Raw genomic sequence first — 14479 nt, forward strand, 5'->3', positions numbered from 1 at the left:
AAATGCTGGCTCTTAAGTTCGTGCTAAGCATAGTCTCAAGGCATTTGATTGGTCAATTTTGACTTGAGACTGATCTAAGAACAATCATTCTTGTTCATAAATACGAGTGTTAGTTTCAAAAGGACTCGTCCATTTTCGAACCCATAGCGCTAGTGTGCCATGTATTGTTGTGTAGAACGTACAATTCGTGAGTGCATTACCAATTAACCACACAGCTCGGAAGAATTCGTCAACTCGAGTTCGCAAATCCGGGATTGTCGAAAACCCATCAGCATAAAGCTGTGTGAACACATAGTCGACGCGACGCCGTCCATCAACGTCGACTGAAACCGTACACTACCTCGACAACATAGATTCACCTCTTCATAGAGGAGGAGAACTATCGATAACTATCGATAGTTTTGACTATCGAACGCTATCGATAGTTAAGGCTTGGCTATCGATAGTTTTCGATAGTTTTTTTTTTCTGCACATTTTTCGTTAATTTCGTTTGTTTTGGTCGTTTTAGAAGTGAAAAGTGTAAAAAAAAATGTAGAAATAAAACCCTGTGACCTAAATTAATACGTGTACAGTTAATAATTTTCTTTAAATTAGGTTAGGTTAGGTCTTTTTGGGGGATAACCTAAGACCTTTAGAAACAAGGAAAATATGTAATAAAAAAAAACTATCGAAAACTATCGATGGCGCCGACAATCGATAGTTCTCCTCTTCTACCTCTTCACCGCGTTGATGTCGACTATGTGGTGTGAACACAGCCAGTTCCCTCTATCAAACATCTCGAAAATAAGAATCTCTCCGTTAAGTTCTTCTTTATTTCACAATTCACACTCGATTGTGACTGAATACCAACCACAAACAACGACAAAATAATAAAGTATATTTCATTCAATTTCATAGACGGGTTCTTGGCATTCAGTCAAAACGGAACAAGACTCGGAGCGACAGGAAAAAATAGAAGAATAAATATAGAAATATAACAAAGAATAATAAAAATAACACAATATGCTCATATGAAAACCCAGTGAGTCAATGAAAATACAACTGTGAATGAACTGAAGCCTAGTACAGATCGGACACATTTGTATCGCAACTGTTGCGAACAGTTCCTCAAATGTTGCGGGGAAAAAAATGTTTTAAATGTTGAGAGACTTTCAAGATAAAACCTAGTTAGTAGTACACACCAAAAGACATTTGTTTCGCACAGTTTCTCAAGTGTTGCGAAACAAAATGTTTTGAATGTGGAGCAATTTTCAAGATAAAACCTAGAACACATCCAAAAGACAAGAAAACTGTTTCCGAAACAAATCTGATGGAGAGTAAAAAAAAAAGTTGCTGGATCATTGCAGAAACATTTCTGAATTGTTGAAGCAGGGCCGTATCCAGGATTTAGTCGAGAGGAAGGGCCACCAGAGTCCAACCACAAACAGTGATGTACCTACTCCGATATTATACATCTATAAGGTGAGACGATATGAACACATCACACCCTACTACAACCGAGCCCAACTTCTCAGGATTGAGCCTAGGAGGAAAATCCAATGCCCGATCTTACCACTAAGAGTTAACCCAGTGTCAAGGGTTTTCACGAACAAATTCACAAGACCCACAAGTTGCTCAAACTTTTGCATTGAGGTTAATTTATAAAATGCATATTAAAAGTCTCTTTGAGCCGAAGCTCAAGAGATGTACGGTTTGGCCGCTATTCGGCTTTTATTTCGAGCTATTCAGACTGTAAGTTTTCAAAGAGCTGAAAACTAAAAAGAGTTCACTTTTCTCAGGACTTGGAGTTTTCTGCCAAAGTCTCTCAAACTTCGACCTAAACTGTTAGACTCCTTAGAGCTCTATAATTATGTGGATTGTAGTTTATATTTCAAATAAAAAGAGCGAATTCTCAAATAAATACCACCAAATCTGTACCACATCATCGAATCTACCTTCATAAATCTTCGGAAAATAACCTGTTCCATTTGTGTGACACTGAAGTGTAGACTGTAGTCATTGTACGAGTATAGAACACGTCACAAAGGTGCCCTCTGATTGGTTTTCGTACCTCTGGCGCATGGCGTCCAGATTATTATTATTCCTATAGTGTGTCCAGATCAATGTTGCAGCAAAAAAAATGGGCATTGTTGCCAAACATGTCACATGTGCAATGGTAGAGAATCTTTAAAAGGGGAAGGTGCAGAGCTACCTCTGCATTTTAAAAGAGAGAGTTTATCAAAAATAGACCTTTACCTCAATTGCAACAATGTAAGGATTTCCTCTGCACTTTTGGGTTGATGACTCATTGCTGTCACATTGATCTGGATGAACTATAGCCTTTTTCTACTTAAATAGGGTTGGCGTTTCTTGTCAGTCTCTTCCTAAGTCTTGATTCACACAATCTTTCCACCTTTACTTCGGCCTACCTCTCCCTTTTCCCTATGTGCTCTCTCATATAATATTACATATATATTATTTACTTATTTTAGTATATAAAAACTCCAACTTTCAACACAACTTTGGTACAGAGGTTAGATAGAGAGAAATATAACTGATTTCTAATAGAACAGTTGCGCTCACTTGGGTGATATTTCAAAGTCAAAAAGCTGGGAAAATGAGGGATTCCGGAAATTTTCTTTTTCTTCCACGACTTCTAGATCCCGAGATAAATCGATTTAAAAAATACTGGTATATCTTGAACTCTGATGTCACGACATACGCTCCCGTACGCGATGACGTCACATCAAATGTCCCGAGCAAAGCTCCCTCGCAGGCAATACATTAAAATCTGTTTGTGAGCATGCATTTCTGCGCAATTCATGTTTGTTCGCGTACGTTTCGGCGCATCTCCTGAAGTCTGACGTCAGAGTTCAGGACTCGGACGGAAAATAAAAATTGAATATTCAACCTTTTACAGTTATTTTTCCGGAGTTTTGACCTCAGATTTGGCTTTTTTTTTTCATTTTATAGAAATCGACCTTTTAATCATAAATTTTACCCAAATGCAACTGCTCCATTGGTTGGTTTCAGGTTCTAGTGAAGAAGATCCGAGAGTTATACAACAGCCGTGTATCAGATCTTCACACAATATTTTGCTGTTTTTTTTTTCCAGCAGCAAGCGCCTCGTCCAGCCCTGGACATGATGCCGCACATCCCCGACTCCTCCACACTGGCGGTCCCCCTACCTTCCGCCCCCTACCCCCCAGTCCGGAGGGTCCCGGTTCGACTCTCCCGCGTGCTCAAACTTTCCGAAGTGACGCGGCCGTTGTCTCGCTCGACGCGAGAAAATTTGTCGCTGGCCGCTGTGCGTCGAATTCTGCGTAACGAGGAAATGACGCAGGTCTGCGGAGGAGGACTGGCGCGGATCAAGATACTTACCACGCTGGCCACTTCGTTCAATGAGGATATCCGAGACGGTAAGTAATAGAAAATGTCGAAAGGTTTTTTTTTATCAGGTTAAAATTTACCTGTAAGTAACTGGGATGTGGACTAGCGTCTGGCTGTGGGACGATAAACAGGGAGGAGAACAGCTAACCCTAACCAGCCTAGCTCGCTGGCTGTTCTTCAAAGGGTTCTCTCTGCTTTTAAAGAATAAGGCCAAGTCTTCACGATGGTTGACTGCGGTTCAGGACGAGCCTATTAAACATGGCTAGAGACCATCACCCAGGTGTATGGCAGATGCAAAAAAATATCTTGTCCTTAATCTGCCATCACCATTCGGCGAAAACTAAAGCCGCTACAACAACAACATCATCAGGTTGGTATTGAATTTTTTTCCCCTTCCTACTTTGTTGCAGAGATTCTAGAGTACCTGTTATCCAATCTGTCATCTCGTATGGACTGGGATGTGGACTAGCGTCTGGCTGTGGGACGATAAACAGGGAGGAGAACAGCTAACCCTAACCAGTAACCAGCCTAGCTCGCTGGCTGTTCTTCAAAGGGGTCTCTCTGCTTTTAAAGAATAAAGCCAAGTCTTCACGATGGTTGACTGCGGTTCAGGAGGAGCCTATTAAACATGGCTAGAGACCATCACCCAGGTGTATGGCAGATACAAAAAAATATCTTCTCTTTAATCTGCCATCACCATTCGGCGAACACTAAAGCCGCTACACACAACAACATCATCAGGTTGGTATTGAATTTCTTTTTCCTTTCTACTTTGTTGCAGAGATTCTAGAGTACCTGTTATCCAATCTGTCATCTCGTATGGACCTGGCGTTAGGCTGGCTGTTCGAGGAATACTGTCTCCTGCAGGGTTTTACCAAGAATCCTCCGGTCCTGGCTAAGGACGTTAAGGAGAAGGATCAGTCCCATGTGTACAACAAGCTGCTGTGTGCTATCACGAGAACCATAGTGGTCAACTTGAGTAAAGACAAGGAATATGAAGAGTAAGTTAAAATGGACACTGAGTTTTTTTCAATCTAAAAAACAAACGAACGAAATTGGCTTTTTTTTATTTTTTTATTTTTATTATTATTCCCACTTTAACAATCTCTTGTCCTTCGTGGGGCCTCTCTTAGGGCGTTATATTTTTGTGTAAAAGCCGATGAGCGTCAGATGTAAGGTTCCTGATTCCCGTACTTGGAGGTCTTCCTAAGCGAGAAATTCTAGCTGCCCTACCCAAGCTGATCAAACTCAACCCTGTGGTAGTCAAAGAGGTAATCATACCTGGACTTTCTATCGTATAAGAGCCTTTTCCGACTTGTGTTCTATCGTATGTTAATATAGGCCGGGCGGTGCTGCGAACTCTTGACGTTCGCGCGCCTCCCGGCGCGCTTGATAAGAGCCCTTTCCGACTTGTGAGTCTCATCCGACTTTTTTTTCTGCACGACACAAAATGTCCTGTAGGCAATATAGGTAATTATTAATTGAAATGAAAGTGTTCTCACTACGCACGACACGATTTTTTTTTCCGAACGAGACAAAATGTCCTAGTGGGATTCCATCCCACGACCTAACAAGGCAGACGCTCTACGCTGATTGTTGATTGTTGATGCAGTGATCCATTTTCAAGTGCTGCACAGCATCCCTGGTTCTAATACTTCGGCATGGGCATGCTGCGACACAGACGAGTCTAATGTAGCGGTTGTTTCATTGCTACGAAATAAAAACGACGGTAAAACACTCTTCTTTTTTAGATGAGTGTTTCACCGCCGCGCGCCGTTTTGATTTTGTAGCAATTAAACAACATTAGACTCGTGTGGTCTGTGTCGTAGCATGCCCATCCCGTTTTTGATTTGATTGTGCGACTTTGTCGTATTCAATGAAACCGAGGCTTTATTTCCCCATTTCCATCATGTTCCACAGGTGTTCAACAGATTACTGGGTGACTCAACCAACCTCGCGTCCCAATATTTTGCGATGATGTTGTCTTGATCCGTGAGTTCTGGGCATGTCTGCAGGTGGTCTGCATTCATGACAGCTTGTTGAGTGCAGAGTGGACAGGTGGGTGATTCTCTGCAGCCTATACGGTTGAGGTGTTGGGCAAGACAATCATTTCACTTTTTATATTGTTGTAAACATTGGGACGCATGATGCGTCCCAATGTTTACAACAATATAAAAGTGAAGAAAAACGGTATCGTACCGGAATCAAAGAGACAGAGGACAGATGAGAGAAAGCCAGCCGTTCCGAGAGCGAACCTCATCTTTTCAGAATGAAGTTTGCCTCGGGTGGTAATCGAACCAATGACCTAGCTGCTTTCCAAGCTAACTGTCATTCTTTTCTAGCACTTTGAACGAATGAGGTATATTTTTTTCAGTCCTATGCGAGCAGTATAAATAAGCACTATTATTATTATTATTATATATTATTTTATCGGAAAATGGGTCAATTCCTAACAACAACAAAATATTATTGTGTTTCTAATTTCAGATCAGGGACTATGCCATCGGTCTAGTGCTAGACCTGTACAGTCGCAGTGAGCTGGCTCACATTAGCTGTCATTCTTTTCTAGCACTTTGAACGAATGAGGTATATTATTTTATAGGAAAATGGGTCAATTCCTAACAACAAGAATATATTATTGTGTTTCTAATTTCAGATCAGGGACTATGCCATCGGTCTAGTGCTAGACCTGTACAGTCGCAGTGAGCTGGCTCACATTAAATCAGTTTACAACATTATAAAAGTGAAGAAAAACGGTATCGTACCGGAATCAAAGAGACAGAGGACAGATAAGAGAAAGCCAGCCGTTCCGAGAACGAACCTCATCTTTTCAGAATGAAGTTTGCCTCGGGTGGTAATCGAACCAATGACCTAGCTGCTTTCCAAGCTAACTGTCATTCTTTTCTAGCACTTTGAACGAATGAGGTATATTATTTTATAGGAAAAAGGGTCAATTCCTAACAACAACAATATATTTTTGTGTTCCTAATTTCAGATCAGGGACTATGCCATCGGTCTAGTGCTAGACCTGTACAGTCGCAGTGAGCTGGCTCACATTATAGAGGAGTATGCCAGTTTCTATCTGGGATTCCTGCGGTTAACAACGCCCCCTGACGTCTTGTTTGGTAATGACAAGGGACGGCCTGATAAACAGTCAGAATGGAATGAGGATGTTGCCAAGTCTTGCATTTTCCTCTACTTGAGTTTGCTCTCCATCAATGAGAGTTTGATACATGAGTAAGTCAAACAACCATCTTTCAATTGAATACCAACATCCCAGTGGTTGCTTACCATGCAGAAGGCCCCGGGTTCGAATCCCACCATCGACGAAAATTTGTTCTCGTTTTTCGATTGCAAATATTTCAACGGTTTACTTTCTGGTGTTCTCGTGTTGACCCAGCACCTAAATGGAAAGTATTGTGTCTCTTATCGCCCATCTGATGAGGGACATACTACGGGATGGGCATGCTACGACACAGATCACGCGAGTCTAATGTAGCAGTTGTTTCATTTGCTATGAAATCAAAAAGGCGCGCGGCGGTGAAACACTCATCTTTAAAAGAAGAAGGAGAAAAAAAAAACGGCTGAAAAAACTCTGAACTCGCTGGGAATCGAACCTGGGACCTCCGGTGTGCAAGCTTAGCCACCGGCACCGTTTCGTCTTCTTGTTCTTATCTTGTTAATGTGTTTCATTTTTTCTCGTCCTGACCTCCTCTCTCTTTACAGATTAGCCAACGTATACGTCTCTACAGTGCAGGACGTAAAGCGAGTCATTCTACGTCTTCTAGAGGTCCCCAAAAATTTGTTCTTGTTTTTCGATTACAAATATTTTAACGGTTTACTTTCTGATGTTCTCATGTTGACCCAGCACCTAAATGGAAAGTATTGTGTCTCTTATCGCCCATCTGTTGAGGGACATACTACGGGATGGGCATGCTATGACACAGACCACACGCGTCTAATGTAGCAGTTGTTTCATTTGGTATGAAATCAAAACGGCGCGCGGCGATGAAACACCCATCTTAAAAAGAAGAAGAAGAAGGAGAAAAAAAAAACGGCTGAAAAAACTTTGAACTTTAGCCACCGGCACCGTTTCGTCTTCTTGTTCTTATCTTGTTAATATGTTTCACTTTTTCTCCTCCTCTCTCTCTTTACAGATTAGCCAACGTATACGTCTCTACAGTGCAGGACGTAAAGCGAGTCATTCTACGTCTTCTAGAGGTCCCCGTACGCGGTATGGGCATGACCAGCCCTGAACTGCTCAAGCTAATAGAAACCTGCCCTACAGGCGCGGAAACCTTGATAACGCGGGTGGTGCATATTCTAACTGAGGGACAGACACCTAGTGAGGTAAATGAGACCCGCCCTGCACTACCAAGTAAAATAGCTGGGCCAGCCTAGGTAGCTAAGACGATAGAGCAGGCGGCCCGCGAGCTCATTTTTGCGGCCCGCTAAGGCCCGCCTAAAAAATTGAACGAAAATGGGAAATAACAGTAAATATACTAAATAAAATAATTAATGCATGAAAATTTTCAAATTTATAAAAATTATCAGGCAGCTAAGACGATAGCTGGGCCAGCCTAGATAGCTAAGACCATAGCGCATCACTCTCAACTTTTTACTTTCCTTATCCTATAGGAAGGAAAGTAGTGTAATCGGGGAAGTGTCTTGCTGTGGGACTATAAATATGGATCAGAGCAGCCAAACCCTAACCAGCCTGGCTAACGTAAATTTCGGTTATGCAGAAAGGATTATACATAATTAGAGATCTTGGAAGCATAGATTAAGATAAGAATCAAATAGATCCTTGAAGTTGTTGATCTCTACTTGCGAACCGGACACTCGGAATATACCCTGGTAATGTAGACCTGATGAACACAAAATTCATAATTAGAGATCTTGGAAGCATAGATTAAGATGAATCAAATAGATCCTTGAAATTGTTGATCTCTACTTGCGAACCGGACACTCGGAATATACCCTGGTGATGTAGACCTGATGAACACAAAATACATAATTAGAGATCTTGGAAGCATAGATTAAGATAAGAATCAAATAGATCCTTGAAGTTGTTGATCTCTACTTGCGAACAATCTCAATTGTGTTTTTATTTTCATTTAAAAGATTGTCGAATTTTTGGCAGTGCAATAGTCCTAAAAAAAATGGACGCGGCACACAAGGGATCAAGAAGAGACCGCCTTAACATAATAATTTTCATTTTTACTTTCCTTATCCTATAGGAAGGAAAGTAATGTAATCGGGTCAAATGATTGTGTTTTTATTTTCATTTAAAAGATTGTCGAATTTTTGGCAGTGCAATAGTCCTAAACAAAAATGGACGCGGCACACAAGGGATCAAGAAGGGACCGCCTTAACATAATAATTTTCATTTTTACTTTCCTTATCCTATAGGAAGGAAAGTAATGTAATCGGGTCAAATGTGTCTGTCTGTCTGTCTGTCTGTCTGTAAACAAAATATTTCGAGAACGGTAAGAGCTAGAGACTTGAAATTTGGTATTTAGCTGTCAAAATGTCAAATGTGACAAGGATGCGACACGAAACTTTTGGTTAAGACCGGTGCAACGGTTGGCGGCATTTTACCGCTTTTTTATCTCGAGAACGGTAAGAGCTAGAGACTTGAAATTTGGTATGTACTAAAATAAGAAGAGAATAAGTCTTCACTTGACTAAATTCTCTTCTTATTTTAGTATTAATTAGTACTTGACATGGTATCCCGTTTTCAAAGTTTATTTGGTATGTATCTTTCAAATGTGACAAGGATGCGACACGAAACTTTTGGTTAAGACCGGTGCAACGCTTGGCGGCATTTTACCGCTTTTTGGCGGTTTTCGGTGTAATTTAACAATATCTCGGGAACGGTATAAGCTAAAGACTTGAAATTTGGTATGTAGTTCACAAATGTGACAAGGATGCGACACGTTTGATTGAGATGGTTGCTGCGCTTGGCAGTATTTTGACCGCTTTTGGACAGATTTCGACCGTTTTTTGGCGGTTTTCAGCCATAGCGACAAAACGGTTAGAGATATTGTAAAAGTTAGGGTAAAAGAACACTCAAAAGAGCATCATTCAATAGGATAAGGAAAGTCGTGTGATGTTCACACCAGATTTGTCTCTTCGCCTTACCTTCTTCTGCGGATATGTACATAAAGAGAGCGCGGGACACACAGTGATGGAACCCAAAGTCCATGCAGTCTATCAAATCAGACAGGTCCTCGGTGAAATACTTGTGAATGGTGGCATTAGATGATTCTAGACATAGGGTGTAGCCCTGAGCATTTCTGGCTTACCTTCTTGTTAGCTCTTAGTATTTCTGGCTTACCTTTTTGTAGATCCTCTGTACATCCTCGGTGATCTGTGTAAATCTACTGATGACATGCGTGGAATATATTTCACTAAGCAGCGCATGATCCCGAGACATGATCTTGGTCTGAGCTACCAAATGTTGCCAACAGGAGAAGCTCGACACGAGTGACCATTGTTCTCGCCTGGGGAGAACAACGAAATATTAAAATCAACCAATCGATCAAATCGTGAATTTATTTGTGTTAACTATTTTTTTTATATATATATTAAATTTTTCCCACTTTAACAATCTCTTGATGCTGCACAGCATCCCTGGTTCTAATACTTCGGGATGGGCATGCTGCGGCACAAACGAGTCTAATGTAGCGGTTGTTTCATTGCTACGAAATAAAAACGGCGGTAAAACACTTTTCTTTTTTTTTAGATGAGTGTTTCACCGCCGCGCGCCGTTTTGATTTTGTAGCAATTAAACAACATTAGACTCGTGTGGTCTGTGTCGTAGCAGGGACGTTGTCTGGCTAGGGGACGTTAAACAGAGAGAAGACACAGACGAGTCTAATGTAGCAGTTGTTTCATTGCTACGAAATAAAAACGGCGGTAATACACTTCTTTTTTTTTAGATGAGTGTTTCACCACCGCGCGCCGTTTTGATTTTGTAGCAATTAAACAACATTAGACTCGTGTGGTCTGTGTCGTAGCATGCCCATCCCGTTTTTTGATTTGATTGTGCGACTTTGTCGTATTCAGTGAAACCGAGGCTTTATTTCCCCATTTCCATCATGTTCCATCAGGTGTTCAACAGATTACTGGGTGACTCAACCAACCAGGAGAACGCCCCTCTAACCCCGGCAGAACTCATGATTTCGTTACACACTATAGATGGCGCCAAAGTCGACCTGAAGTATGTTATCAAAGCTACGTCCCTGTGCTTTAGTGAAACTGCCAATGAAACCGAGGCTTTATTTCCCCATTTCCATCATGTTCCACAGGTGTTCAACAGATTACTGGGTGACTCAACCAATCAGGAGAACGCCCCTCTAACCCCGGCAGAACTTATGATTTCGTTACACACTATAGATGGCGCCAAAGTCGACCTGAAGTATGTTATCAAAGCTACGTCCCTGTGCTTTAGTGAAACTGCCATCTATACGCAAGAGGTAAGAGAAACTTTGTTTTGTTTTTTCTTCTTCTTCTTCTTCTTCTTCTTCTTCTTCTTCTTCTTCTTCTTCTTCTTCTTCTTCTTCTTCTTCGTCAACCGTGTGTTCTTACTTACCATTAAGTGGAGGGGATGCACTAAGCTCTCCACTAGCAGGGGAAGCGTACTCTATACTAGGGGAACATAGGGAGAGAGGAGGGGAGGAGGGGGAGGTGTGATCCAGTAAGGTTTGACGGATGTGACATTGTTTGGTGTCGAGGCGAGCAATGCGCGATGTCCCCAGCAGATATTCGCGCAGCTTCTGTAAACATGAGGAAATGAGGGACACACAATTTTAATTAATTTCATTTATCGAGTTTCCAGTTATTGCTATTTCAAACAGAACATGAAAATTCATATAAATGTTATACCCATCCGTAAAAGCAATGCTTGTGCCACAGGAAACAGAAAGGGCGATTTCTGCGGACTTTCAGTCCCCAAACACAATTTTAATTAATTTCATTTATCGAGTTTTCATTTATTGCTATTTCAAACAGAACATGAAAGTTCATATAAATGTTATACCCATCCGTAAAAGCAATGCTTGTGCCACAGGAAACAGAAAGGGCGATTTCTGCGGACTTTCAGTCCCCAAACAAGTTTTATTCTTTTTCATCTTCCTCTCCTTCTCAGAGGTTTGATAGAAGAACTCTAGAATCAGTACAGAGAAAAATTTTACGCCTACTTGCCTACAAAGATAAGAAGTATATTCAAGATCATGACTATCAACCCATTATGGCAACACACAACATCGTGAGTCTTGAATAAATAGGATAAGGAAAGTCGTGTGATGTTCACACCAGATTTTTTTCTAACTCCCCAGGATTTTTTTTAAACTAAATCCCTAAAAATACATGTGCAAAATCACTCTTTCTTCTTTCCTTTTCAAGACAGATAAATATATTATTACTATTATTAGGTACAAATTGTAAAGAATTTTATTTTTATTATTTTAAACTTTTAAAGCGGTTTCCAGCTGTGACTCTCAACCTGTATTTCAGAAGTATATCTAGTATCTAGCAGGTGTGAACACAAAGTCCACTTCCTTACAAGCCTAAAGTAACTAAAACTGGATGAGCCATCCATTTAGCTATCTGTAAAAAGTTCTGTAAGGTTTATTTAGCTATCTCTGAAAAGTTCTATAAGGTTTATTTAGCTATCTCTGAAAAGTTCTATAAGGTTTATTTAGCTATCTCTGAAAAGTTCTATAAGGTTTATTTAGCTATCTCTGAAAAGTTCTATAAGGTACCAAAAGAGGTAGTCCTGGATTCTCAGTAAAGCCTAAAGCTTTTTCAAGAAGAACAGTCTAAGATTATGGTGTACGCCGTATAGTAAGGTAGGTAAATATGCTCATTTACATTTTACATATCTATGGAGTTGTACATTAAGCACCTATAATAATAAATACTGTTATAGATGTATCTTGAATGCACTAGTGGATCATTGAAGTTAAGCAACGTAGCGCGTGGTTAGTATCCAGGTAGGTGACTATCTGGACGTTCGCATGCTGGCTTTCCCCGGCTGAACTCAGGCTGGGTGAGGTGATTGTGAAGAGGCGGGTAGCTTGTCGTCGAATAGAGGCTAAAACCCTCCTTACAAGAGACCTCAGCACTAAGCAAGTATACAGTGAAGGTTAACCTCTATTAAACAAAAGATTAGGGTTTTACCTTTCAACACTTTTGACCAGCTTGGGTCGATGAGATGGTTGGTTTAGGAACCACTGGTCTAATAGATATAATCTAGTTTCGTACCTTGTGCCTTGTCCAATGTTGCCCCATGTCACAGATTGAAATGACGAGAAAATTATACCTTAGCGAAACTCATTTGATCCGAATAGATTGATTAGCAGATTGATAATTACCTGATTCAAAGAAAAATATTGATGGTAACTAACCGATTTATAAATTATATTGATAATTAATTAAAAGTTAATCATGAATAATTCGATTTTATAAACAGATTTGTTGATATTATTGGTCATCAGTTTTATTTATTATTGGATCTATAACCAGAGACAGTTCTGAGTAAAAGAAATTAAGTTTTATGTGTGCATAATAAATCAATTAAATATGAATTCAATAAAATATTTAGATTTCTTAATGTACCATAAAGTAGTACATTAAGAACTAGAAATGCATTCAAAGTTACCTCTCTATAGGTATGTAGTGTGGGGATTAAAAAATTGATTCGCAGATTGAAATAATTAATTTATTGAAAGAACGCAAACGGGGTGAAAAAAGGAATTTAATTGTGTAAAGCATAAAGTTCTGCAAAATATATCTGCCTTTTTGGTTCTTCTTATCAAGTTGACCCACAGAACTTATATATAATGACTGTTGAAACCCTCCAAGAGATTAAAGCATAAATGCTTTTCACAAATGTCGTTCCCTCAATACACGACACTAAAATTTATGACTTCATTTGAACTCGAACCACCAACCTCCAGATCCAGAGCCCACCGTGCTAACCACTAGACCACAAAGTGTTTTCTCAGTTTTACCTCGTTTTTTTTTTTTTTTTTTTTTTTTTTTTTTTTTCTTTTTAAAATTTTTAATTGAAATTTTTTTGAACCGCTCTTCCGATCTTTTTTCGTCTGTTAAAATTTGATAATGCAATTTGTAGTAAATCACACCTACTTTAAATTTAAACCTAACTTTAATAAAATTTGTTATTTGGAACTTTTTGTTATTCTGTTATTATTAAATTTTAAATTTGTAAATTATTTCCTTTTTGTTATTGAGATTTACCAATGATTTACTTAGATATTTATGATTTCCTTTTCCAGTGTTAATAATAGGTAAATACCTATACATACACAAATGCACATTTAGGTATAAATATTTGAAAAGTTAAGATCTAAGATAATTCACTTCACAGTTGGTAAAAGCCACAAACAGGGACACTGGCACAGTGGCAAAATTACCAACACAATAAAACAGAATAAATCACAAAGGTGGTAAGTAGGCACAAAAATAAATAAAATATAAAAAAGGTAATTATTTCACAAAATCCAAACTAATTTAATTTTTCTCACACTGGCAGGTAGGGGTATCCAATATTCCAATATCCAAAGGTAAGACTAAACTGCCACTACTTGCAAAAAAAAAAAAATCAATACACTTTTAGCGAACGCTTGTGGAAAACGTAATTTTTGCTATTTTTCGCGTACTTTCCGTTTCTACTCACGCGTACAGAGATATAACGCGCCTAACTTTGAATACTGAATTCCAGATACATGGCGTTAACTCTACACTGCTTTACTAACAACTACCTGTGTACCTGAGGATACCAGGTTACCTTTCAGTACTAGTGGTCAGCTGAGCAGTCCGGACACCTACTTGATCGAGTTTTGTGTGTGTTATTCAGGACAACAGGAAAGGACATTTTTCGCCAAAGAATAAGCTTGGTATTAAATAAGGGAAAATGTGGCAAGAATTTTTGAATTTTTTGCGGACACTGCCTCAGACTGCTTAATGAATGAATTTTTTCTTTTTTTCCCCCCTTAAGCGCTTTAACAATGCTTAAGGTGGCGTTCCGATCCTAGCTGCCGGGCAGCGCGACCCGGCAGCGCTGCCGAGCCGCCTGGTCGCG

General features: G+C 39.7%; 2 protein-coding genes and 1 long non-coding RNA gene across 3 annotated transcripts in view; all 3 read left to right on the forward strand.

Moving 5' to 3' along the window:
* LOC103512879 (symplekin) overlaps positions 1–4374 on the forward strand; it is a gene marked incomplete in the record, with an annotated part of 29328 nt that extends 24954 nt beyond the window's left edge. Inside the window, 2 exon segments of the mRNA XM_017445590.2 lie at positions 3098–3398; positions 4151–4374. Coding sequence (XP_017301079.1) covers positions 3098–3398; positions 4151–4374 — 525 coding nt within the window.
* Positions 2986–14479, forward strand: part of LOC103512880 (symplekin) — a gene marked incomplete in the record, with an annotated part of 23072 nt that continues 11578 nt past the window's right edge. The window contains 3 exon segments of the mRNA XM_017445588.2: positions 2986–3058; positions 4540–4640; positions 10683–10850. Of these exon segments, the coding sequence (XP_017301077.1) occupies positions 10749–10850 (102 nt within the window).
* On the forward strand, positions 6363–7165 carry LOC113468920. The gene is made up of 2 exons (XR_003392501.1): positions 6363–6606; positions 7096–7165. It is a non-coding gene; the product is annotated as an uncharacterized LOC113468920 (long non-coding RNA).

This window comes from Diaphorina citri, unplaced genomic scaffold, assembly GCF_000475195.1.
Source record: "Diaphorina citri unplaced genomic scaffold, Diaci psyllid genome assembly version 1.1 scaffold895, whole genome shotgun sequence".
Taxonomy (NCBI): domain Eukaryota; kingdom Metazoa; phylum Arthropoda; class Insecta; order Hemiptera; family Psyllidae; genus Diaphorina; species Diaphorina citri.